The 25,618-nt window shown below is 36.2% G+C and overlaps 3 protein-coding genes across 3 annotated transcripts in view; 2 read left to right on the forward strand and 1 right to left on the reverse strand.

Annotated features, from left to right (window-relative positions):
- alphaCOP (coatomer subunit alpha) overlaps positions 1-18,136 on the reverse strand; it is a 28,981-nt gene extending 10,845 nt beyond the window's left edge. Inside the window, exons 1-11 of the mRNA XM_088258761.1 lie at positions 17,836-18,136; positions 16,384-16,500; positions 14,643-14,879; positions 12,496-12,633; positions 11,573-11,736; positions 6,693-6,914; positions 6,009-6,216; positions 4,703-4,855; positions 3,697-3,911; positions 2,622-2,851; positions 1,162-1,328 (exon numbers count right to left, since the gene is read on the reverse strand). Coding sequence (XP_088114887.1) covers positions 1,162-1,328; positions 2,622-2,851; positions 3,697-3,911; positions 4,703-4,855; positions 6,009-6,216; positions 6,693-6,914; positions 11,573-11,736; positions 12,496-12,633; positions 14,643-14,879; positions 16,384-16,500; positions 17,836-18,063 — 2,079 coding nt within the window. The 5' untranslated portion in view covers positions 18,064-18,136. The remainder of the gene's footprint in view (positions 1-1,161; positions 1,329-2,621; positions 2,852-3,696; positions 3,912-4,702; positions 4,856-6,008; positions 6,217-6,692; positions 6,915-11,572; positions 11,737-12,495; positions 12,634-14,642; positions 14,880-16,383; positions 16,501-17,835) is intronic.
- Positions 18,137-19,672: 1,536 nt separating this feature from the next.
- Positions 19,673-23,749, forward strand: LOC148310275 (uncharacterized). The gene is made up of 3 exons (XM_088258690.1): positions 19,673-19,874; positions 22,163-22,551; positions 23,164-23,749. Exons 1-3 carry the CDS (start codon positions 19,796-19,798, stop codon positions 23,347-23,349), a joined length of 654 nt encoding a protein of 217 aa, XP_088114816.1. The 5' UTR covers positions 19,673-19,795; the 3' UTR covers positions 23,350-23,749.
- GatA (glutamyl-tRNA(Gln) amidotransferase subunit A, mitochondrial) lies at positions 19,910-21,588 on the forward strand. The gene has a single exon (XM_088258689.1). The coding sequence runs from the start codon at positions 20,021-20,023 to the stop codon at positions 21,536-21,538; it is 1,518 nt and encodes a 505-aa protein (XP_088114815.1). The 5' UTR covers positions 19,910-20,020; the 3' UTR covers positions 21,539-21,588.
- Positions 23,750-25,618: the final 1,869 nt, after the last annotated feature.

Genomic DNA, 25,618 nt, shown 5'->3' on the forward strand with positions numbered 1-25,618 from the left:
ATCTAAAAACATTTATCCCCTATAAATTTTCCGCGGATAATGCAGTATCTATCTCAACGTTATAGAGGGTTTTACTGTAAAATAAGGTGTTTGAAAATTATGCGGAATGCATCGAAACACATGTCACGATAGATTTTAAGAAATAGTGGTATTTACTAAGTAAAACTTAATAAAAATTTACTATTACTACTGATGAAGTAGCATTCATCAAAAAGTAAATTTTTTTTGAAAAAAAGTTGGACGGTTTCTGCGTAACGCGGTCCAATTAAGGTTCAGATTAAGACGAGGTTAATATTGTCCGCCTCCGTATTGTAATAGTCAGCACGCTCGGCTACCGTTGTAGAGGTCCCGAGTTCGATTCCCAGGGGGGGGGGGGTTAAATAAATATAAGTGATTTTTTCACCCTAATATTTATTCAAAATACCCTGGAGCGGAGGGCTGATCACCTTTTCTTTATGTGTTAATGGTCAAGATTACACTGCGTTTATATGATGAAGTGCCCTATGCACCATTGGGGTGCAGATAAGGGTTTGAAGAAGAAGAGGACTTATATCTTTTGAAACTAGTGCATGTTATTACATACTATATATATTTAAAAAAAACACATTTTTTTTTGACTAATGTGATTTTTTGACTTACACGAAAACCTTTGGAACGAATTAATTGCTAAGTATGAATGTTGTACCCACCTTGATATGTTCTACTCCAATCTTTTAAACTTTAAAGCTAAATTGTTCAAAATCTTATAAACCTAAAAAGGTAATTCTATTCCCTGTCCTTTATTTTTCTCCTTTTCCTATCACTGCCATCTCCTTTTCTCTTTAACCCATCCTTGTCTCATGTCTCTTCTTATATATAGACTTTTCTTATGCATAGTTGTGAAGAACTGTAATTGGTACTCATGATTTTATTTTTTGTATTCTGATTTATCATATATTGTAACTGTTGTTCTTCCTTCCAATAAAATAAAATAAAAAGTAGAGGACGTACTGTACCGGTATTTACCAAGACCTATATTTTAAAAAAATCACTTTTGATGAAGTAAATTTTTCATTAAAAAGTCGAATTTTGCATATTGTGAATTGGATGGTCTCTGCATAACACGGTCCAATTAAGGTTAAGATTAGGGTGAGGTTGATTGATATGAATGCAATTTGTTACCTGGTGATTGCCTTGGGCCAGCGCAGCCTTGGCCAGCTTCTCCCAGCAAGCTGCGCTGTCTATGGACTTGGCAGCTTCCAGAGCAGCCTCGATGTTGCCACACTCCAGGGCGAGGGAGAACCTCGTCTTCTCATCCTTGACAAAGTGCAGAGCCACTTCGGGGTATCCTGGAGAGATGATATCCATTTATAAATTACAGTCTACAGTACTGTTTCGTCTAATGGTACTGGAACACTTTTTATTTTAATTTTTAATTTTTTTTATTTGTCACATTTTATCACAATTTATACATATTTAGAACTTTTTTTTTTTTTTGCAGAGACCCACCCACCAAGCCACCTTGTGTGTCTTGTCGGTGGAGTTCTTTTATAATACATTTTTTATTGTTTTTAACGATTTTAACCTAATTTAGACACAAAAAAGAGAAAAAAATTAAACATTTTACAATTTTCATAAAATTAACTCTTGATCATTTACCCATTCCTTTATTTTGCGTTTGTTCCATATTTTATTTTGACCTCTAACATCCGTCGGCAACAAATTAAAAATGTTCGGAACGATATATTGCAGTGTTCGACTCCCATATTTACTGTTAATTCTTGGGACTATCGACTATCAACTATTTGTTGTGTGTAAATCGTGTATCATGGTTGTGTACTAAAGGATTTTGATATTTTTGTCTAGTTTGTTGTTCAAACTTGTGATGAGGAAGACGGAAACGCGCAAATGATAGTCAATTATTTATTTATAAAAAATTACAAAGTTATAAGAACAAAGCGACACCAATAGAAAAAGAGCGAGCGCGACGTATACACATTTGAATATTAATCTAATCTGAGCACGAAAATATTGGTCCTCCACCCCTTATATACGATTTTAAAGGAGTTGCATGTGGTGGGGACAATATTGTAAACATTTAAAACTTAATGAACTGCGTCTCTTTGTTCTTCAAGAATACATTTATGCCTACAATTGTGATAAACAAATTGTTATAAAAAATACACAATTTTTGGCATGAACAAGTACATTCTTCTTTAGTTCTTGCTTGACCAATGACAGTGGCTACAGCCCTAGTTAGCTGTTCCACTCCGGTTCCACACGTGACGACCATCGGTGGATAAAAACTTTATAGTAAAATAAACCAAAGCTTCATGGAGAAACAAACGCTAAGATGCAAGTCTGGCAGTGAGGGCGATTGTTCTCTCGGTAATCCAAAGACTGACAATGTGTCAGGGCCAGCTTGCAGGGTTCTAAAGTTAAGCAGAGGAAATAAGTTTGTCCAACATATTGTAAACCAAAAAAATCATGGACGCTGCTGAAAGGTAACATGATTCGAAGGCATGGCCTAGGTGACGTTGTCCGTGACAGAAGGACCTACAACCTGAGGACGAGGAGAGCTGACCCCAGCAGTCTACAAATACGATAAGTTGGGATATAGCCAGGAAGAAGAAGAAGCCCACCTTTCTGCTGCAGGTAGGCGATGATGGACTGGCCGACGAGGTTGGCGGTGCGCACCATGTTGAGCACCACGTCGTACTTGCGGCTGATGAGCGCCAGCTTGAACTTGTATTCCGTGGGGTCGATCTTCAGCACGCGCGGCCGGCACTCGCGGTCCAGGCAGAAGGCCTGCGAGCCCTTCACCAGCGTCACATACACGGGCAGGTTCAGCGTGCGGATTATGCCGTGATCGCTGAAATCAAACGCCAATTTTTAGCATTTAAGAAATAAATGTTAACAGGTTAGACATTTTGATCACCATACTCTGTTAACTCGTAAAATTCTCCTTGCCTATTATGAACAAGGATTTATACCATATTTAGTTTATGTCTTAAAAATTATAGTGTCCGCCTCCGTAGTGTAATGGTAAGCACGCTCGGCTACCGTTCTGGAGGTCCCGGGTTCGATTCCCGAGGGGGTAAAATAAATATAAGTAATTTTTTCACTGTAATATTTATTCAATATTACCATGGACTGGTACCTGAAGCGGAGGACTGATCACCTTTCCTTCATGTGTAAAACAATCATGATAACACTGCGTTTATAAGACACAGTGCCCTATGCACCATTGGGGTGCGGATAAGGGTTTTAATATATTATTATTTTCACTCTAATATTTATTCAACCCCAGTGGTACCTGAAGCGGAGGGCTGAACACCTTTCCTTCATGTGTTAATGATCCAGATAACACTGCGTTTATATGATGCAGTGCCTTGTGCATCATTGCGTGTAGATAAGGGTTTGAAGAATGAAGAAGACAGTATTAACCCTTCATTCAAAAAAAGTATATATATTGGTTGCTTAAAATTCAGTGTGAAATGATCATGTTGTCAAGAACATACGAGTGAATGCAACGCTCTATGCGCCACCAGATCCAGGAAAGAATGATAAAAAATACATTCAAGGGTTTCGCAAAATAGACCGGAGTGGCGAAGAAGATGTCATTTGTTGCTGCGGACCAACCCACAGGATTGAGACAAAAGAACTAGAGAATCAAGTTTTCAAATCTACAAGCTAAACAGAACAAAGCTCTCTTACCCGTTGGAGCAAGTGTACTTGATGTGGTTACTCGTGGTGTAGATGAACACAAGTCCCGAGTCGTCCCAGGCGCCCGACTTGACGCGCGTGTTCTCGTGGATGGAGCACAGAGTCTCCAGCTTCCTGTTGCAGATGGTCACAGTGTTCTTGGCCAGCAGCGCCACCAGGGACATGTCCACCGACCAGATCACGTAGCGGCACTTGGCTATCTTCACCTGGAGATTTGAAATACTATATATCAACGCCGGAGAAGAAAAACAAAGTTTATTTATATTTGTAATTTCTTTATTAACGGCAGTAGCCAATTTGTACAAAATATATTACATGTTGTATACTTTATGACGTAATAACAATTTTTTTTTAAAAGAAGTTAAATATGTAAAAATGTGTGTAAAGACTGAAACATGGACAGAAATAATTTTGTGGTAAAATTCTGGGAGATGACGCGAGTGTTATTGTAGAATTGAGTAAAATGGTGCCATTTCTGTTGCTACAATGTCTGAATGGTGAAGTATAATTACGAAATTGTTGCACTAAATTAGCGTTATGATAAATTAATAAAAAAGAATAAATTTAGTTTTAATTAGATTATTATGAATAAATTAAAACTAAATAAAATAATTAAACTGATTTTTTCACTGTCATATTTATTCAATATTACCCTGGACTGGTACCTGAAGCGGAGGGCTGATCACCTTTCCTTCATGTGCAAACGATCAAGATAACACTGCGTTTATATGACGCAGTGCCCTATGCACCATTGGGGTGCGGATAAGGGTTTTATTATTATTAAACATTTTCGATTCACTGGTTATTGATGTAATTTCAGTAGTATCTACATTGAACCAATCTAGATGCAAACAATATTTCAAGGGTTTCGATAATATGTTTTCTCTTTTTTTAAATATATTATTGGTTCGAAAAGTACTTATCTAAACAAAGATGAACACATAAAACAAGGTATGCATTAGCCAGAAGTTGCGAGCTAAATGTGCGGGCACTATACCTGAGCCATGGTGCGTTTCTGTTGGACATCAAATAGCGTCAGATTTTCCGGATCTCGTAGCAGCAACATTCCCGTACCCGCGTAAAATATTTCATCACATACGGGCGTCTGCACTTTCTTTGTGACCTCATTTTTCAGATTCTTGATCACCAACTGAGGGAAAGAAAAATATTCTTTAAAATAACAACAACAAAGAAAAACGGAAGACAAAACGCTTAGTGAGGTTTAACTTATTGATGACACACACTGACGTATGACTTTTTTTGACAAAAGTCATATTTCCTTAAAGGATTTTGCCATTAACACATTTCAGATAGCTATTTTTTTTACGCCTGCGGACTGCTGGCAACGGGATTTGATAATTGTGTACTAATAGTTTAGACCTTAACAAAGAGATTGGTATATATTATTCATTTAAAAACATAAGATAATGACTTTTTTGCCTTTAAAATGAGGCCGGCGCAGAAGGTAAAAATACCCTTCCCGTTCTTATGCATCAATCGACCGAACGGGTAGAATTACCTTTCTCGTTCGAAGTGTCTTAAGAGCTTGTTATGTGTGTAATCTGATATTTTATATGAATGGGGCTTTTAGATGCCACATAAGGGGCAGCGGACTTCACAATTTTTTTACTGTCTACTCAGCTCCTCCAAAGGGTCCACGTTACACTCTCTGGAAATATTTGGATCTCAAATCAGCAATGAAGGAACTTGCGAAGTAGAGATCAGATGTCGTATCGCCATCGCCAAAAGTGCCATGTCTAAGCTAGACAAAATCTGGAAAGACCGGGGTGTCAGTAACAATACCAAGACAAAGCTTGTAAGGAGCTTGGTCCACTCCATTTTTCTCTATGCTGCTGAAACATGGACCATAAAAGCAGTAGAAAGGAGAAAAATTGACACTTTGAAAATGTTGTGTTGTTGGGGGCGCATCCTCCGAATTCCATGGACAGCTAGACACACCAACAAGTCCATTCGCCAGGAACTACACTCGAGTGGCTTGATTCTGGCCAATGCCTGTACCCAACGGATTCCCCAGTTTTTTGGACACGTTGCGTGTGACAACGAGGATAGCCTGGAACGACTGGTTGTGGTCGGTAGCCTGGAGGGGAAGAGAGGAGAGGAAGATCCCCACACAATGGAATGATCAAATTAAGGCAGCAGCAGGCACCTCGGTGGTTGGAGCGCTACGTGCAGAGCAGTCAAGGGATAACTGGAGAAGAGTGATTGCTCCCACAAGGGTCACAACCCTCAGTAATGAGGAATAAGACGGAGAAGAGAGAATTAGCTAAACGCGGCTGGCTCACCTGGTTGTTCCTGTCGAGGGTGGCGAACCTGTTGCGGGCCACCCAGAGCGCGGTGACGGCGCCTCCACGGCGGGGCTCTTCGGGGGGCGGCGGGGGCCCTTCGCTGTCGGCGGGCACCGTGTACAGCTCGTAGGTGCACTTATCTGGGCCCCCGCCTTGCGGGCGGTGCGTCAGCAGCACGCACGACTCCGCCTGGTTGTACGAGAGACTGGAACACAACAGAATTAATTAATATAGTTTATATTTGCAGCACTAACTTTGTGATTTTCCATTTTATAATTAAAATGTAACTTTGTTTTAAAAACACTATAAATATTTTATTATAACTTAATAATAACATCTACCGGTTTCAAAGCTAACCGGTTATAGTAAAATATTCAAAGTGTTTTTAAAACAAAGTTATAAAATGTTAATTAATTATAGAATTAATTAACATTTTATAACTTATCATAACAGATGCTGGAAAAAAATGTATGCAGTATGGATGTGGTGCATTCTCGTAAACTATGACTACACATGTTGACTGTGGTTCCTCATGATAACTCTCATCGATAATCCACAAGTGAATTCGAGAAATTAACTATAAACTCGTTTATCTCAAAACACTATTTTTAACATGCGGCTATTTGCCTTTGCACATTAGTAGTTTCCCGCAAATAATGCATTAGGATAAGTTAGTCTCACCTGTAGGGTGGAGTCCTGCCAGCCGCCTTGATTTGCATGACAGCCGTGTCCACCTGCGTGCCCAGATGAAGGCGTCGCAGTGTCCGCTCCTTCACGTAGTACAGCACTCCGCTGTGCACAGCGTATGCTGGCCGCTCCCGCTCCAGCTTGAAGAGGACCATCCCTGTGTCGTGTCCCGCCGCAAACAGGTTCAAAGTGGGATGCGCTGTCAGCACCCAGAATCTGCAAGAAAATAGCGCAATCATTACACAATCCGTGAGAAAATAATGCAATATAATTTAAATTTATGACATTTATCTTGAATTTACGCAGCAAATCTTGGTCACAACTGTCCTCAAGAAAAGGCGATTCAGTTGGCTTGGCCATGTACTCCGCATGCCTCCTGAGAGCCTTAACAGGGCATCAGGTTCGCGTCGCCCAGGACCACTGCTGACAATTTGTCGGCAGTTCTCGTCAGAACTTCGGGACAGAAAAACCTGGAGACAGTTTGTGAACGGTCTCCAGGCTTTTCTGTCAGCCACCAGCTTCTTTGCATCTTCTTAAATCAGGTCCGCATCTTGAATTTCAGGTGAGAAATGCCGACGAATTGTCAGTAGTGGTCGTCCCGGGCGGCACGAACCTGATGCCTTGTAAAAGAGGCATGTTTGATGGTGGTTCTCGGGAGGCGTGCGGAATACATGGCCCAGCTAACTGAATCACCTTTTCTTGACGACAGATGTTACCAAGATTTGCTGCGTCCTATGCTTTATCTCTTCACTCCTCACAAAGTCAAACCACTGCATGCCTAAAATTCTTCAAAGAAACCTATTCTCAAAGCTAAGTACATGACTGCTCTGGGGTCTTATTATTGCATACCAGACAATATTAAAAACTTGACTTATATGTTCTCTTTTTTATTGTATATATTTGCCATATGAATCTTAACACGTTCATTGCTGACACCGCGTGAGACGCGTTGACGGTTGACGTGACCGCCACGCGCTCAACGCACCAGACGCGTTTGTTTGAATAAATCTTAAACTAAGAAGCGCAGGGTGACTTTTGAGATGTGTATAGCCTCAGCCTGAGGTGACCTGTCATTATTAGTCATTCCTAGTTCAACCCTCACTCGAATAAGTCACGTAGCGCGTTTTTATTGTTTTAGTGCGAAAAGCAGCGTTTACACGAAAAGCCATATTCACACGGGTCGAAATATATGCAATTTTTTTCGTTTTTATTTTTAAATTTTTGTTTGTTTGGGTGAAATAACTTTAGATTGACAATAGTTTAGTGAGTATTATCAATAGTTAAGTGAAATTCACCTTTTTATTAGTTTGTTTTTGTATTTATAAATAGTGTTTTGTATTTTCGCAGAACTAAAATATTGAATTTTTTATATTATTTGACTAACATTGAAACCATTTTTGTGTATTTTTAAGTATTTTACAAAAAATATTAAAAAATGGATCAACCATCTACATCAAAGCGACCAAGAGTGGAAAATGTGAGTGATAGTGATGAAAGTGAGATAGAATACGATTCAATTAGTGAAAACGAAATAGATAGTGATATGGAAACAGACGATGAAAGTGACAGCGAAGACGACAATATGTTCCAAAAAAACCACCGCCCACTCTACCTTCAACTTCGAGAAGTTGGTCAAACACGCCAACGCAAGCCCAAGAGATCCTTTTTACTGGAAGACCAGGTATAAAAATTGAAATTTCAGGGAGAGAACCAATAGATTACTTCAATATGATAGCCAATGATGACTTCTATAATCTTCTTGTCCAACAGACCAATCATTATGCTTTGGAAATTATGGCTCATTCTGAAGGAGATAAAAGCAGAATAACTCGTTGGAATGACCTCACCACAGAAACATTAAAAGTATGGCTGGGGCTTTTACTGCACACGGGAACTATTCGATTGAATCGCCTCACGGATTATTGGAAGAAACATCATCTCTTCAATCTGACAGCACTCTCACAGTATATGTCTCGGGATAAGTTTTTTTTAATTCTTAGATCATTAGATTTTAATAATAATGAAGCGGACACCACTAGTTTAGGGAAAATAAATCCACTGATACATTTTTTCAACGACCGGATGAGTGCAATTTATGCACCCAATAAAAACTTGTCAATTGACGAGTCTTTGGTACTGTGGCGAGGGAGGCTCGTTATGCGGCAGTACATGAAGGGGAAAAAGGCAAAATATGGCATCAAATTATATGTATTGGGAGAATCCAATGGTTTGGCACTAAAAATAATTGTGTACGGTGGTTCAGCCGACCAGGAGTTGAGTGGAAAGGATCACACCAGTAAAGTTGTCCATAAGCTCATGGAAGGGAGCACCCAAGTCGGTCACTCCCTTTTTATGGATAACTATTACAATAGTGTCTCTGGTAGAAACCTTATTGAGCCAAAAAACATATGTTACGGGCACTTTGCGAGCTAACAGGAAATTTAATCCGAATGAAGTTTTAAAAAAAAAACTTAAAACTGGGGAGTCTGTGAGTCAATATACCGATAAAGGTATCTGCAGAACCAAGTGGAAAGATCGCCGAGAAGTGTTGGCCATATCTTCCGAATTTGATGGAGAACTAACGAAAACAACAAATCGTCATGGAAAGGCTGTTGTAAAGCCCAAAATGATAATAAAGTACAATAAATTCATGAGCGGTGTTGATTTCCACGACCAAATGTTAGCGTACTACCCAATAAGAAGAAAAACTTTGCGGTGGTACAAGAAATTGGGCATACATTTGTTTCAGACAATGTTATTAAATTCTTTTTACTTATTTTATTTTTATTTTTATTTAAACTTCATGTACAGAAAATAAAAAGTACATTGGCAAAATATGGCATCAAATTATATGTATTGGGAGAATCCAATGGTTTGGCACTAAAAATAATTAATAATACTTATTCAATATGAATAGCGAAAAGAAAATGAGTCTATACGATTTCAGACTTCAAGTTATTGAAAAACTCCTCGGCCCTCCTCCCTCAATGCAAATACCGAAACAGGAAATTATTTCACACCTCCCAAGTTTTTGCCCGAAAGACGATCGCGGCACAACGAAAAGAAGATGGTGTAAATATTGCTGGAGTGAAAAAAAGACAAGAAAAGACTCCATATTTTGTTGTCTTCAATGTCCAGACGGACCAGGATTGTGTCTGGAACCATGTTTTCGTATTTACCACGAAAAACAATTCTGATCACTTTAGTTTTATTTACTTGTTTGAAAATATAAGAAAAAAATCAATTGTTCTTGTTTTTATTTGGAAAAAAAACAATCTTCCTTGTACATATTTGTTTGACACAACATCTACATAAAAAAAACATAATTGCGAATAAGTTCTCTGCGGAAATGTCATTCAATTCCACCTGAAGGTCAAATATCACTGGACACTACTTGTAGTAGCGCTTCGGCCGGATGTCACTGGAAATGATGCGTGCGGGGAGGGGTGAGGATAGAGTAAGAAGCGTACTATACAGCGTGTTTATAATTGGTCGTTATATTATGGGAAAAAAAAACAAAGAATGTTTAAAAAAAATCCAGACAGTGAAAAACAATATAAAAATCAAATAACGTTGTGTGAACAGTTTGGACAGTAAAACTTTTTTACCTCATGTTTATGTCTCAAACATATAAATTCGTCGCAAACCACACACGTTATTTTGTTTTTGTTTTGTCAGATTTGCAGAGGTCGAAATTATAGCGACTTATCTTAGGGGAATTCTTCCCCCATTTCATCTGCAAATAAGCTAAATGCCTTTTGATGGAGCTTATTATGTGATTTTAATCAGCTTCGTTTTCTTGCATTATCTTTTACAAGCTACATGGTAAAATACAGAATGAATTTTCTTCTTTAACGTCTGCCATTTGGTTTCCATTCCGAATTTTTATATAATAAACGTAAAAATGCAATTGCACCAATAAATGTCAGTAGATAATATAAATTAATTATAATTCTTATAAGAACGACAAAAATCACTCTGTATTTGCCAAATAACGTTTGCGTATCGGGAACACAATGAACACGCGTGCAAATTGACGATGTTCCACCGATGACTAAACTGTGGGGATAGATAGATTATGATGCCGCGTGTTGGAACGGCGATACGCGAAGACAAAAATGCGAAAAATGAATGGAAAAATTCAGCAGAAAAAATCCAATGTTTGTTTGTTACTTTTTAACATTATGAGGTACAATTACTATTGAAATTTATACTCCCTTTGGAACGGGATAGTTAAAAATTATAAACAATCTTTCCAGTAAAAAAAATTGCACGTGTAAACATAGCTTTGATTCGCTCGCCCTTGAAAAAATAACTGTCCTTTTATACCTGGGATGAAGTTACTTCATTTGTAATGGCATAAAAGGGTGCGGACGGTATTCTTACCTTGATTTCAATTCATTTTACATATTATTTACTTACTTTAGAAGAGCCTAATATTCTCAGCGTGACATGAAATATCTTCTAATTATAGTTAGCATTGAACGTGTTAACTCATACCACTCTGTAGGCCAGACATTCTGGCCCGTATGATTCTAGTAGACAGCTCCGTGGGCCACAATGTCTGGCCCGGCGCAGGTATAACATTAATCACTGATTTCTCTATAACCCAAGTATATTCTACAAAAAAATATATCAGATAAATACAGTTAATCTGAATTAACATGGTCATATGAATTGCCAGACAGTGTCCCAAAATTACGGAACTAAAATATTTATTTTAATGGTAGATAAACGTCGCATTTTTTTATCAGAGTAGCTGATCAGTTATGAGAAAAAATGGTCAGAGTGGAAAGGGTTAAGGGGCGTGCACACTTCACCTTCAAAGTTTGCAATAAAAATAAGCTGAATTGATAAATAAACAATTTAGCAACCTGTCATTCTCTCTGCGGAAAGTGTTGAGGCACAGACGTTTGGACATGTCCCAGACTCGAATGGAGCGATCCTCGGAGTCTGAGATCATCACTTCTTGGCGAGCGTGGAACAGGACACAAGACACATTGTTGTAGTGCCCCCTGCAGGTGTCCACCTCCCAAGCCTGCAAGAGAGAAAATATTTCAAATAGGAATTATGTCTAAAAGTGGATGACAGCATAAAATGGTAAATAACAACTTAATAATAAAATAACAACTTAAAGGTGGAGACTGACCGGAGCATTTCGTCGTAACGTAACACGTTACGATGCGAGCATTCAGGCAGTCACTACAGCGAGCCGAGCGCTCCATCCATATTTTCGGATGCTCGCCGCGAGCGATGTTACAACGTTATGTTACGACGAAATGCTTTGGTCAGTCTCCACCATTACAGTTTTTTCCTCATAACCTTTAAAAATTAATGTGGAAAGACTATATAGTTTGGACTGCTGGTGACGGGATTTGATAATTTTGTATAGTTAAGGCCGAAAAAGACTTAAGGCACGATAAATTAAAATATAATAAAGAGATTAAATTCTGGTGGTGTCAAAAGTCTGCGTATGACATGCATGCATGGCTAGATGTATGGATGTGAAGGAGGCGAGGAGTGTATGCCAGGACAGAAGAGTGTGGTGCTCCATCCTTTCTGCCTACCCCTGCAGTGAAATGGCGTGATGGTAGTAGTAGTAGTAATTAAGACCTTAACACAGAGATTGGTTCATAATAATCATATAAAAATATTAAATAATTCCTTCTTTTTTGCCTTTGAAATGAGGCCGGCGCAGAAGGTAAAAATACCCTTCCCGTCCTTAAGCATCAATCGACCAAACGGGTAGAAATACCTTTCCCGTCCATAATGTAAATGGTAAATATGTAAATATTACCTTGGAGTCGTTCATTCTCCAGAGTTTAATCTGTCTGTCATCGGCAGCGGAGACTATCAGAGGAATGGTCGGGTGGAATGTTGCCCAGTTCACTCCTCGATCGTGCCCTTCCAGAACATGCTTTACCACAGCATCAGCCTGTGAAAAAAATATCAAAACTACACATTATTACATGGTTTAGTATCATGGATATAACTTTGGCATTCAGAAAGTAGAAAGAGTGATGTGATTCATAAAAAATTGTCACACTCTCCTTATCATTCATCGTTCACTTTGTGTGATATCACTTTGTGTAATATCACTTCAGCCTGGGAAAAAATTCAAAACTACACATTATTACATGGTTTAGTATCTCGGATATAACTTTGACATTCAGAAAGTAGAAAGAGTGATGTGATTCATAAAAAAAATGTCTAACACTCTTGTCTAATTGTCTTATCATTCATCGTTCACTTTGTGTAATACCACTTTAGTAAACACTAATTCCAAGCTACTGCTTTCGAAATAATTGTTTCATCATCAGGTCATTAAAATAAAATTATTATGGTCTGAGATTTATACAAAAAAAAAAAAATTGACATAGAGAAATATTATATTACCATACCACAAAATTCATAAAATACAAAAAAAAATCTGTCTGCAGTGTTTAATTTATATTTTTACTTAAGATACTATAAATACATTTATTATACTTTCTGGTACTGTTCATCCAAAAATTACTCGTGATCCGAAGCAGAGTACTAAAAAACCCCAGTTCATATTTGTATGGACGTAACTCGTAACTCGCCAGCATCTGAGTCACAAATTCCAAGTCCTTTGCAGCGCGGTGCTGAAAGGCGACTGACGGCGGCCATCCGCGAGAGTTAAAAAATTGGATCAAACGAAAGTGCAGTAATCTTATTGTCTCGCTCTCTCCTTGTAGTAATACCGCATTTATAGAGTGAAAAAATAACATGTCGCTAGCAGACAAAAAATTAACATGCTGATATATAAGTAAGTAGAACTCGAAATACCGACTGATCTTGGCTTTTTATCAAAAACAATAGTTTCAAACATTCAACGCTTTGAAATTATATAAATAAAAGACAGAAAATTTTATATTATTTTTGAGATTATAAAAAATATGGAGTAACTAGCTCTTATAATACTAAAGTTTTTTTTTCTGATCCTAATCCGCACCCAATGGTGTATAGGGCACTGCGTCATATAAACACAGTGTTATCTGGATCATTAACACATGAAGGAAAGGTGATCAGCCCTCTGCTTCAGGTACAATTCAGGGTAATATGAATAAATATTAGAGTGAAAAACTGCGAACTGAACCCCGAAACCTAGAGTATGGTAGCTCAGCATGCTGACCATTACACCACGGAGGCGGACTATACTAAAGTTATCAAATTAAAATTCATATATGGGGGATTTCGAGCCGGCTATGTTAACTGACGGGCAGCATCAACCGGCTAATCTATGCGAATGATTTTAACTTACCTCAGCTGTTATATCGCTCACTCCTTTCAAGAACGTCATAAATCAAAAATCGTCAATTTTCAGTAGTGCATGTTTTCGGAATGTCCATAAAATTTACTACATCTTAGCAAAAGAGGCATGTTTTTAACTGTTGGGTAATATATCCAAAATAAAACAAGGTTTTTGTTGGATTGAATTCTACATTTATTTATGTATATCTTAATACGTGACGCGTTTTGTCTTCTTAGGATATTATCAAACACATGTGTTTGATGTATATACATAAATAAATGTAGAATTCAATCCAACAAAAAACTTGTTTTATTTTGGATATATTACCCAACAATTTAATATGGAATTCTACCAACTGTCTGCAGTTACAATAAATATTTTTAACTTACTATTTACCCGCTACAGGGCAGAAAGTGTTGTTTTTTCATTTCGAAGAAAAGGTATTGTTTAATAATTTTTAAAAAAAAATCCTAAATACATATTTTTCAAATGGAGAAAAAACTTTCAGGTTTTACCCAAAAAGATCTGTTGTACAGTAAAAAGTTCAATAAGTGGCTTGATATATATTTTTAATACATTGTACTATATTTTTAAACTTAAAGTTTTTTTATTTATGACGTTCTTGAAAGGAGTGAGCGATATAAGGTAGCATTATGAGATGGTGTCACCTGTCCGAAGAGGTCGGTGGACTGCGGGTTGCGCAGGTGGTGGTGCAGGCCCTGCGGGCCGGGCGCCACGTTCTTCTTGCGCAGCCCGCCCACGTCCCACACGCGCACGCTCTGGTCCAGCGAGGCCGACACCACCAGGTCCTCGGTGGGGTGGAACTGCGCGCACATCACGTAGTGGTTGTGCCCCGTCAGCACGCAGATGCACTGCCGCGACTGCCAGTTCCAGATGCGGATGGTCTACAATAATCAACAATAATTCATATATACATTTGTAGCAACACCGTTGTGTTACCGCGCTGATGTGAGCAGGGCCGAGGCGGTTTTAACTTAACTTCTTCAACTCCGTATATTATAAATTATTTGTCATTATTTGATTTCAGTATTTAAAGTAAATTTGCATTTGTTTCAATAAAGGAACCAGCTGATAGTATATTATTTCATTTTCATTCTGGTCACCAAACCCACATCACAAACAAGAGGTCACAACAAGTGACCACATCACAACGGCAACACGCCACAATAAAAGTAGTCCGAATCACCACACCACCAGCTATACATTACAAACTAACATTTAATGCGTATACATACAAAACATCAATTAAAAAGTGACTGCGAGTGATAGTTCCAGATGCGGATGGTCTACAGCAGCGGTCGGGGATTTTTTTTTAACCATTACCCCAAAATATTTTTACATAAGTCGATATTACCCCCTCCTCCCATTTTGAAAAGAAGACAATAAATATATATTTTAAATTAACATTATTTACTGAATTAATTTACAAGGAAAATAAAATAAAAATACATGAAAAAATTAAGTATGCAATAGACAAACAAAATACAATTTTTAAATTGGATCAAACAAAAGTTTTGGTTTTCAGGTATCCTTTTCAGTTTTTGGAGAGAAGATGTTGCTTCATGTTTGATACAATTAAAATACATACAAGATTATTGATCCAATACAATGTAAAAAAAATGTATCTATGAAACAAATATGTTTCTATGAAATAAATAAGTAAATAAATGTAAAATAAAAATTACTTCGAAATTGGAACTTTTTGATGTAAGAGCAATTAGAATATACTATTCAGCGTTTAATCGATTTCCCAAATGTTTAAGTTTGTAAAAATACTAACAAGTTTTTGAAATAGCAAACTAGAAATATTTCCTTATTACCCTAAAAAAACATAATTTTTACCCCATTTGGGGTAATTTACACCGGTTCCCCGACTGCCGGTCTACAACAATCAATCAATCTATTGGATCCAAAGAAGCGCTGCTAAAATCTGGGAAGTGCACGGCCACATATGAAGTAATAAAGTGGGTTAACCTTTCCTTCCTGGTAATATGTATTTACGACTCTAATAATAAGAATATCCGTATAAAATATAATAGATATAGGCTCCGAATTATTGTTTTCCTCCGTAATATAATTACGTTAATATAAAAGTGTTATAATATCAGCGACGAACATAAATAATTTGTGAAACAATCGGGGATAGAATCACCGATACACAAGTATTTCCCTGTGCGTGTGTGTGTGTGTGAGTGTTGTGCATTGCATACACGCGAACGCGACTTGATACTGTTTCAGCCGATATCCTTTTAGTAGCGCACATGTCGTCCTTCGGGGTGGATTTTTGGATTATTTTGTAATGTTTGGATTGCAGTTATATCATTGGATTGACAAGTTTTTGTACTAAAATCAATTTTCTAGTTAAAGTGAATGTCATTTGTAATATACCTGGTCATCGGAGGCACTGAGAATCCAAGGATACTCGTGGTGGAATACGGTGGTTCGGATATAGTCCAAATGGCCAAGGAGAGTGAAAATACATCTTCTCTGCTTGTAATTCCACACCTGTTAAAAAAAAACATTTTTACTTACTAATATTTTCATAGTATTTCTTAATTGGCAAAAGTCGCCAAAATGATAAAAGGACTTCAAGAGTCACCAACATTTACAAGCTGGGCTTTTTTTTCATGTAATGCGGTGGAACGGCATTCCAGCACCTTTTTTCACAGACATATCGCTCACTACTTTCAAGAACGTCATAAATCAAAAAACTTGATTTTTCAGGAGAATGTTTTTAAAGTTTAAAAATAGGATACAATGTATTAAAAATAAATATCAAGCCACTTATTAAACTTTTTACTGTGTAACAGATCTTTTAAGGTAAAACCTGAAGGTTTTTTCTCAATTTGAAAAATATTAAGTATATTTAAAAAAATAATTAAACAATAACTTTTCATCAAAATGCAAAAACAACACTTTTTGCCCTGTAGCGGGTAAATATTAAGTTAAAAATATGCCTCTTTTGCTGGGATATAGTACATTTTCTGGGCATTTCGAAAACATGCACAACTGAAAATTGACGATTTTTGATTTATGACGTTCTTGAAAGAAGTGAGCGATATGTATGTACTTATATATTTTTAGTTAAAAAAAATCAATTAGACAAAACAATGTTTGCGTTTACGTAATTACAATCTATATATATTTATATAATTAGTCTAAACGATAAAATATGGTATTGTAATGAACTGTTTTTTTTTTAAGTAATAAAAATAAATTATACTACCAACAAACATAAACAATAAATAATAAGTGTAAGTCCATCTCCAAAGCACAAGAGCTTAGTCTCTTTATTGGAGAGAAATGCGTTATTAATTTTAAGATTGTAAAAGTAGAAATGTCTAGATAATTAAATAAATAAAACCATATTAAATAAATGAATTACTTAAAAAAGTGAGTTGGCTTTAAAAAAGCCCTGTTTACAAATATATCCTTTGTGTGGTATAATGTGCAAACACTGGAAATAATTATTGCATCAGAATTTTATGTACATAAATGTTTTTTTACTATTGCATGAAATAGTTTAGTGGGCACTTATTTGATAAATATGGTGTTATCTTGATGGTGAATTACATCAACATAGTATTACATTATAATTATTACTGTTATTGATAATAAAAAAAAAATCAGTAAAATATGCGTAAAAGCGCCGATTTGGTTGGGAATCGAGGCAAGGACTACATAGTAACTTCATAGTACTAAATTTCCTATTGTAGATAATTAGAAGGCAAGTAATGGCGATTTATCGGAAGCCGAAACTACAATCGGCCTAGGACTCGAAATTGTTCAAATATGTAACTATAGTGTTGATATTTGCAATGGCAAATGAATAATATATACCTTTATTTTGTAGTCGTCTCCGCCAGAAACGAATAATGGCTGCTGGCTATGGAAACATATTCCTCTGACAGGGCCATCATGTTCATCGAACTTCTCCAAGAGAGTGCACATGCGATAATCCCACAATTGGATGACGCCATTGTGTAAACTGGCGAGGATCCAAGGCCTTTTCGAATGAAAAGACAATCCTTTTACTCGTGCCGATTTTGTTTCGAATTTAGTTAACATTTTTTCAATTAGTCAACGCATTAGCTGGCACGAAAATATCGGCGAAATGACAGCTCACAAATAATAGACAAATGAGACGACACGTCAAATGTTTAGATTTCATGCATTTTCACTAACCAGTTGCATTATATAAGTAGGTACTGAGTTTTTCTGTGATTGTAAAACTTTTAATGAAGCTTAGTATGCGTCCCATTCCTGAATGTTATAATAAAACCCTTATCCGCACCCCAATGATGCATAGGGCACTGCGTCATATAAACGCAGTGTTATCTTGATCGTTTGCACATGAAGGGAAGGTGATCAGCCCTTCACTTCAGGTACCAGTCCAGGATAATAATATTGAACAAATATTACAGTGAAAAATTCACTTATATTTATTTTACCCCCTTTGGGAATCGAACCCGGGACCTCCAGAACGATAGCCAAGCATGCTGACCATTACACTACGGAGGCGGACAACAACTGAATGTTATGGTAAATATTTATTTTTTAAATCACGAATTTAATTTTAATTTAATAAAATAAAATTAAAAATTTGCAATCTAGATCTGCATTAATATGATGCTCGGAATATTAAAATCAAAATTAAAATAATTTTATAGGACGTAGTTAAGTCTAAAGATGTGTGTTGATAAATGAAAAAAAACAGTGGATTGATTTCTGAACCAGCATTAAGCGTAAAACTCTATTCTACATACATATAAATTACAATCTAAATGTCTGTTGCATTATTATAGTTCCAAATCATATTCATCATTCGACGTCAATTTCTTCTTCTAAGTTTACGTATTTTCTATAGTGTAATAATCAATAAATTGCAGTTGTTTGATGGAATAACCCAAATTAGCATAATAACCGCGTCATCCACTACCAATGAGTCATCGAACGTAAGAGGTAATTCCATACATTGTCCCACCCTAATTGTTAAAGGGACCGCCCCTTATTCAAACTTGCTCATAATTACGGTTTACACATTAGCAGTACTGCACTTCGTATTGATCAGGTCTCCAATCACCAACTCATCATGTCGAATAGTGATAAGGATTTTCGTTTTATGTATCCAAGACTAGTTTTTCGCTTTCCGTGCACCAAACAACACAGACATTTCAGTAAAGAGAAAAAACCGATACCAGGATTAAATGGTAAGTAAATGATGTTTTGAATATTGCACTACTTTGGAAGGTATAATTTTTGTAAATGAATCTTAGATTACGGGACATTCGTAAAATTTACGATGGACATCCAATCTGTGGGGAGTACCAAGGCAATACCTGTTAAGAATGTAGTGAAAACTAGCACGTATATTAGATTTTTTACCGATAATTTATGTTCCTTTTTTTAAGCTCTCAAAAACGTGATACACTTAAGTTTTTTATGATAGTACATTTTTACGATAATCCCATATTAATGTTCATTGAAACAAGTCCCGTGGTATAAGGTTTAAATTAATTACTGATTTTGTTTCTGTTGTAAACTGGAGCAGTTTTATTTCATTCAATGTAATTTAATTGTTGATTTTTATTTTTATAATTTATTTAAAGCTTCTTATTTTACTGAAATAACGATGGATTAAAAAGTTTGAGAAACATTAATCAAATCCTCTATGTTCGTTGTCTTTAATATGTGTTTGTCTACGGTATCGCGATTTGAATTTGTTTGGAATTTAAGAAGTTATTAAAAATATAAAATAAGCGTTTAATGTGTGTTTATTAAGTTATATCCAAATTAAATCATGGACAGAAATACTACGGGGGTTCAAGAAATAGCAGATTTTATCCGGATGAGAAATACGGACGAAACACAAGCGTTAAGTAAGTCAAAATTCTGTGAAGATTCCTATTTTGCCGACATTTTTGAACTTTCATAACCTTAGTTTCTTGGCTGTCAGATTTTTACACTCATAAGTCCCGCGGAAATCCTCTTAAAATTTTTGTATTGGCATGGCTTGACAACAAACATGGATAGATTAATCTCACTGACAATAAGACAAGTTAGAAAACGATATAAAGATGGTTCTCTTAAACCTTCCGACGTAGTTCTAGAGTCTTTAAAAAGAGCCGATAGTATCAAACCGCTGAATGCATTCATTACTTTGACATCGTCTGCGGCGTCTGAAACTGCAAAAAAATGCGACAAAGATATTGCAAATCAGGTTGGAAAGCCACTATTCGGCATCCCTATAGCTGTTAAGGATAATTTTTGCACCGAGGGCGTGAAAACTACTTGCGCTTCTAAAATGCTCGAGAATTTCATTCCCACGTACGACGCCACTATTGTTTCGAAGTTGAAGAACGCCGGAGCTGTTTTGATAGGGAAAAGTAACTTGGACCAGTTTGCCATGGGATCGGGAACGGTCGATTCTTTATTTGGACCCACGAAAAATGTCTGGGGCTCAGAATTTGATGTCGATCGAAAAGAAAGCTCAGATTGGCGGATTGCTGGAGGAAGTTCGGGAGGTTCCGCAGTCGCAGTGGCTTCCGGAAGTTGCATGGCTGCGATCGGTTCGGATACAGGTGGCTCTACAAGAAACCCCGCAGCTCTTTGCGGATTAGTCGGGTTGAAACCGACTTACGGTACTGTTTCAAGATACGGACTAATACCTCTAGTCAACTCTCTCGACGTCCCGGGAATATTAGCGAGAAACGTCAACGACTGCCTCGCACTTTATAACTGCATCGCCGGACCTGACAAGCTCGATTCCACAACGATAAAAGAAGATTTCAAAAATATAACATTACCCGCGAAGACTGATGAAATTAGTTTGAAAGGTATCAGGGTTGGTATTCCGCAAGAATATCATTGCAAAAATATGTCACCAGAGATATTAGACACGTGGATGATGGTAGCGGATTTGCTCGAAAGCGAGGGGGCGAGAGCTATGCAAGTCAGCATGCCATATACAAATGCTTCGATCGCGGTTTATCACATCTTAAACCAGTGCGAAGTAGCGAGCAATATGGCGAGATACGATGGCTTAGAATACGGCCTCAGACCAACAGACTGTAAATCCACCAACGAATTATACGCTACCGCTCGATCGCAAGGGTTCAACGAAGTCGTCCGCAACAGAATTTTGGCGGGAAACTATTTTCTACTCACGAGAAACTACGAGAAGTATTTTGTTAAAGCCATGAAAATCAGGCGACTAATCAGTGACGATTTTAAAAAAGTTTTCGAGGCATCCTCTAATTCCGTCGATATCCTACTAACCCCTACGACAATCGGAGACGCACCGACTTATAGTGATTTTATGAAGAAAAATAATCGGGATCAATGCGCCTTACACGATTACTGTACCCAACCGGCCAACATGGCGGGAGTTCCGGCATTATCCGTACCAATAAGACTTTCCAAAAATAACTTGCCTCTCTCCATCCAAATAATGGGCCCTAATTTATCGGAGAGAACTCTATTCATGGTGGCTAAGAAACTCGAAGAATTAGTGAAATTTCCTAAAATAAAACTTAAGTTGTGATAAAACTGTATCGTTTTTAATTTGTAGTTGAAATAAAATTTAAATGTGTTCTTGCTCTTTTATTTCTATTATTGTTATTTACCCAAGCTTCTACAAAAAATATTAAAATATTCAAAGCTCATTTCAAAGTCAAAGTTATTACATGAGGAAATAGTAGAGAATATCTTGAATTTTTTATTATTATTATTTATTTATTTAGATATTACAATACTTCTTTATGTTGATAAACATTTCACCAAGTAGAACCGTGACGAGACATTAATTATATAATAAAAATATATATATCTCTGATTTACAAATATTTTAACATTAAATAAAGTAATAAAAACAATTGAACTACATGAATAAGCACAGATATAAATTTAAAGGTTCATAGATTTTAACAATTAAAGAAACACTCTTTAAACACTTCTCGTGTACCATACCATATTACTGTCTAAATTATATGACAAGGATTGGTCCAAGGAAAATGCAGCATAGGTAAAAGACGTTCCTTCTGATTTAAGAACATGGAGTGTTTCCACTGTAGTATTGATGCATCATTATTTCATGATTCATTCCCTCTTTGTATTTAATTGCTAGTAATACATACATTTTCTAAATAAGTTTTCTCAATTTTTACAGGTAAAGAACATAAGGCATTATTTTCCAAGATGCCATTTGTTTTTGAAGGCATGTCAACAGAAGCGAAGAAACTTATAGACGATATGGTCATGTATCAAATGACCACAAATATTACGACTCTTGACAAGGAAGGCGTATTCACGAGTAATGCGGAGCAATTGCTAGACACCCTCAAATACCAGCGCCATAATTTGCATTTGAGTCAACTGATAAAGAACAGGGAGCAGCAGAATGAGAGGGACAGACAGGAATTGGAGAGGTTTAAAGAAGAATTGAAAGAAATGAAAAAGGACATGGCAAAGTTGCCAACTACGGAGGAAAGTCAAAAGGAAGTCGCTGTGGTCAAAGGAAAAGTGGCAAATTATGAAAAGTTTATTAAGGATGCTAAGGTTTGTAGCGTTTTTAAATTATTTGAATAATTCCTCTTTTAGTTGTCTTGATTATTGTTGAACATTGTGGTTCCTTGATCCACTTTTATAGCAATCGTCTGTTTCCATTCTTTGCGATCCTAGATGTTCAGTGTGGCATATAGCAAGATTCAGATCATGTCTCAAATACTAACACTTCTTATTTAAATTAGGGTTTATTGTTGTTAGGTTTCTGACGTCACTTCGACATTCAGATCTATTACGATGGACATAAATTGTGTCATAATATATTTATCAAAATGTAAAATACTGCTTGTTTTTCCAAAAAAAAATCATCTGTATTTAGTTTGTAATTTGAGAGACTTTTTAGTGTATTTAAATTTTAAAGTTCATACATTTCTTTGCCCAATTTTACTATGGTAGCATTTATCTGGATTATTGTAAGTACTGTGCCAATATTTCAGACTGCATTGAAATTTTTGTAATCTGGGTAGCATGATTTTGTGAAAATGATATTACACTTTAATGATCTTTTTTTTTTTTTTACTCATATTTAAATTGTGCCTGTGAAATGTGTGTTCTTTTGTAGCCAATATATATATCTAGTACAGTTTTTTTTCTTTTTATTTGCAGAAAAAGGAAGAGAAATTAAATATTACCCCAGATATAACACAAGACTCCCTGGAACAATTGCTGAAAGAGATGGAACAGCTACACCACGAACAAGAAAAATTAAAGTTAATTTCTGACAATATAACATTAGCTAGGAGTTCTAAGAAAGATCTATTGAAACTTAAAAATTCTACCAAACATTTGTGATAAAAAAATTCCATTTAATTGTAAAAAAAAAAAACTTGTTCCTTATCTTGAAAATGTGTATTTGTACTAATTACTTTAGACCACGGATTTCAAACTTTTCTTTATCTAGAGCCCACCTTCTAAAATTTCTCATCGACAGAGGGAAGAAAATTGCCAGAATTCCTTCTAGAGGGGGAGGAATAAAAATATATTTCTAATTTCCCAGCCCTCTTTTTTGTCTCCTAGGGCCTTTAGTATGCCCTAGAAGATCTCTCCAGCGCCCGCTAGGGGGAGGTACTGCCCCTGTTGGAAACCTAAGCTTTAGACTAAGAAATAAAAATATATTAGACCATACATAAGGGGGATAAAAACTTGTAAATATATTTTTTTATCTTTTTAAATAATAAATTATGCATACTTATTTTTGTGTTTTATTTATGACTTTTTTGCTTCTCATAAACAATATGTGTATGTCTTGGTTATTATGGACGAAACGGTTTATTTAAACTGAAATTCAACTCATTTCTTTCTTTTCTTTTAAAAAGAGAAATAATTGTGTTTTTTATTATTTACACACGTATTTCAATTTCATACTATTTCTGTGAGCCTAAGCATTATTAGAAATAGGTATCAAATTGCGGTAGAGGGGTTCGAACCGAGAAACTCTGACTTAAGAGTCCGCGACACTAAGCACGGGACCGCAACCCGACACTTCTAAAAGTTTAATATCACCTCATGACCAATCTGGAGAATGGAAGGCGGGGTCATGTAAAATCGTGATCCGCATGCATTATATGTGAAACAGGTGACACATCCAAACGATGCCATCCCATTTTAACACACTTCGGATGAAAAAGGTATTTCTACCCGTTTGATCGCTTGATGCTTAAGAACGGGAAGGGTATTTTTACCTTTTGCGCTGGCATCATTTCAAAGGCAGAAAAGAAGGAATTATCCAATGTTTTTATATGAATATTATATATTACCAATCTCTTTGTTAAGGTATTAACTATATGAACATAATTATCAAATATATTATTTCGAGAAATAAAAAGACTTTGTGTTTTGATCCACCCACGTGTTTTAATCAAAACACAAAGTCTTTTTGTTTCTGGAAATAATATATCAATATGATCCACAAAGTTAATTCTTTCAATATTCAAAATGTAATTATCAAATCCCGTCGCCAGCGATTCGCAGGCATATTAAATACCTGTCTGAAATGTGTTAAGATATCTACAGATGGCATTGTGTCAGATGCATCTAGGTATCATATCACGAGGGAGATTTAGAGGAGAATGTAGCTGTAATACGTTAAAAGATGAGGCTAAAATAGGCATTCTTAACTTGATGGTGAGGACAGACGGCATTGGAATAGGTTGTTGATACCTGTTTGCCATCTAGCTTCTTACTGATATCACAATCTACTCCGAAGGACTTAGTAGAAACTAAGGAGAAACAACTCCTTAGACAAAGGAGTTGTTTCTCAAATTCCTAATTCAATGCCATTTTGTTTTTCAATATTTTGTAATATTTTTTTAAAAATACAAAGGTTAATGATATCAGATCTAAATGATCAACACTGATGATTCAACACGTAGATCTTTGTTAGAATAATGGAGAATAATTTTATTTACGGATTCTGAGCACTTGAATAAAAAAGTAAATACATATGTTAATTGAGATAGCTTCACGCTATTGAAAATTAATAACATGAAAATAAAGACAATAAAAACAACTACTGAGTTGGTACATACACACACACACTTGACTTATGTTTCCTATTAAAACTAACTGTTTACTGTTTAAAGTCTATTACATTAGAAATTAAGAAACAATGTAAGCAAACCCCTCTTAAAATACAAGTACAGTAAAACCCCGATTAACTGAACTTGGGATACAGTACACATATTTTTAGTATTCATAAAGGTTTTTTTTAATTAAGTCAAACTACATAAGTTGTTATTTTAGTTTGTCTTCAAATTTGTTGAACAATTCAGTGAGTCAACATCTGCTGACGTCTTTCTATGTAGTAAAAAGATGGCGGGATATCACCGCTCGCAAACGTTGTAAAGGGACATTAAAAAAAAATCACAGAGTTTCTTAATACATAGATGTAAACATAAGTATTTGGCTATGTACATGTTGTACTAAAACTACATACATAACATATGTAAAGTAAATTATTTCAAAATAAAACTAATTCATTTCTCCTACACACATTTTAGTGCATATGTAGGTTATTTTTAGATGTTAATGGGTTAACGGAAAAATTTGTTATCCGAAATGG

The sequence above is a fragment of the Brachycentrus maculatus genome, unplaced genomic scaffold (assembly GCF_059751285.1).
Source record: "Brachycentrus maculatus isolate JH-2025_06_01 unplaced genomic scaffold, ASM5975128v1 h1tg000102l, whole genome shotgun sequence".
Lineage (NCBI taxonomy): Eukaryota > Metazoa > Arthropoda > Insecta > Trichoptera > Brachycentridae > Brachycentrus > Brachycentrus maculatus.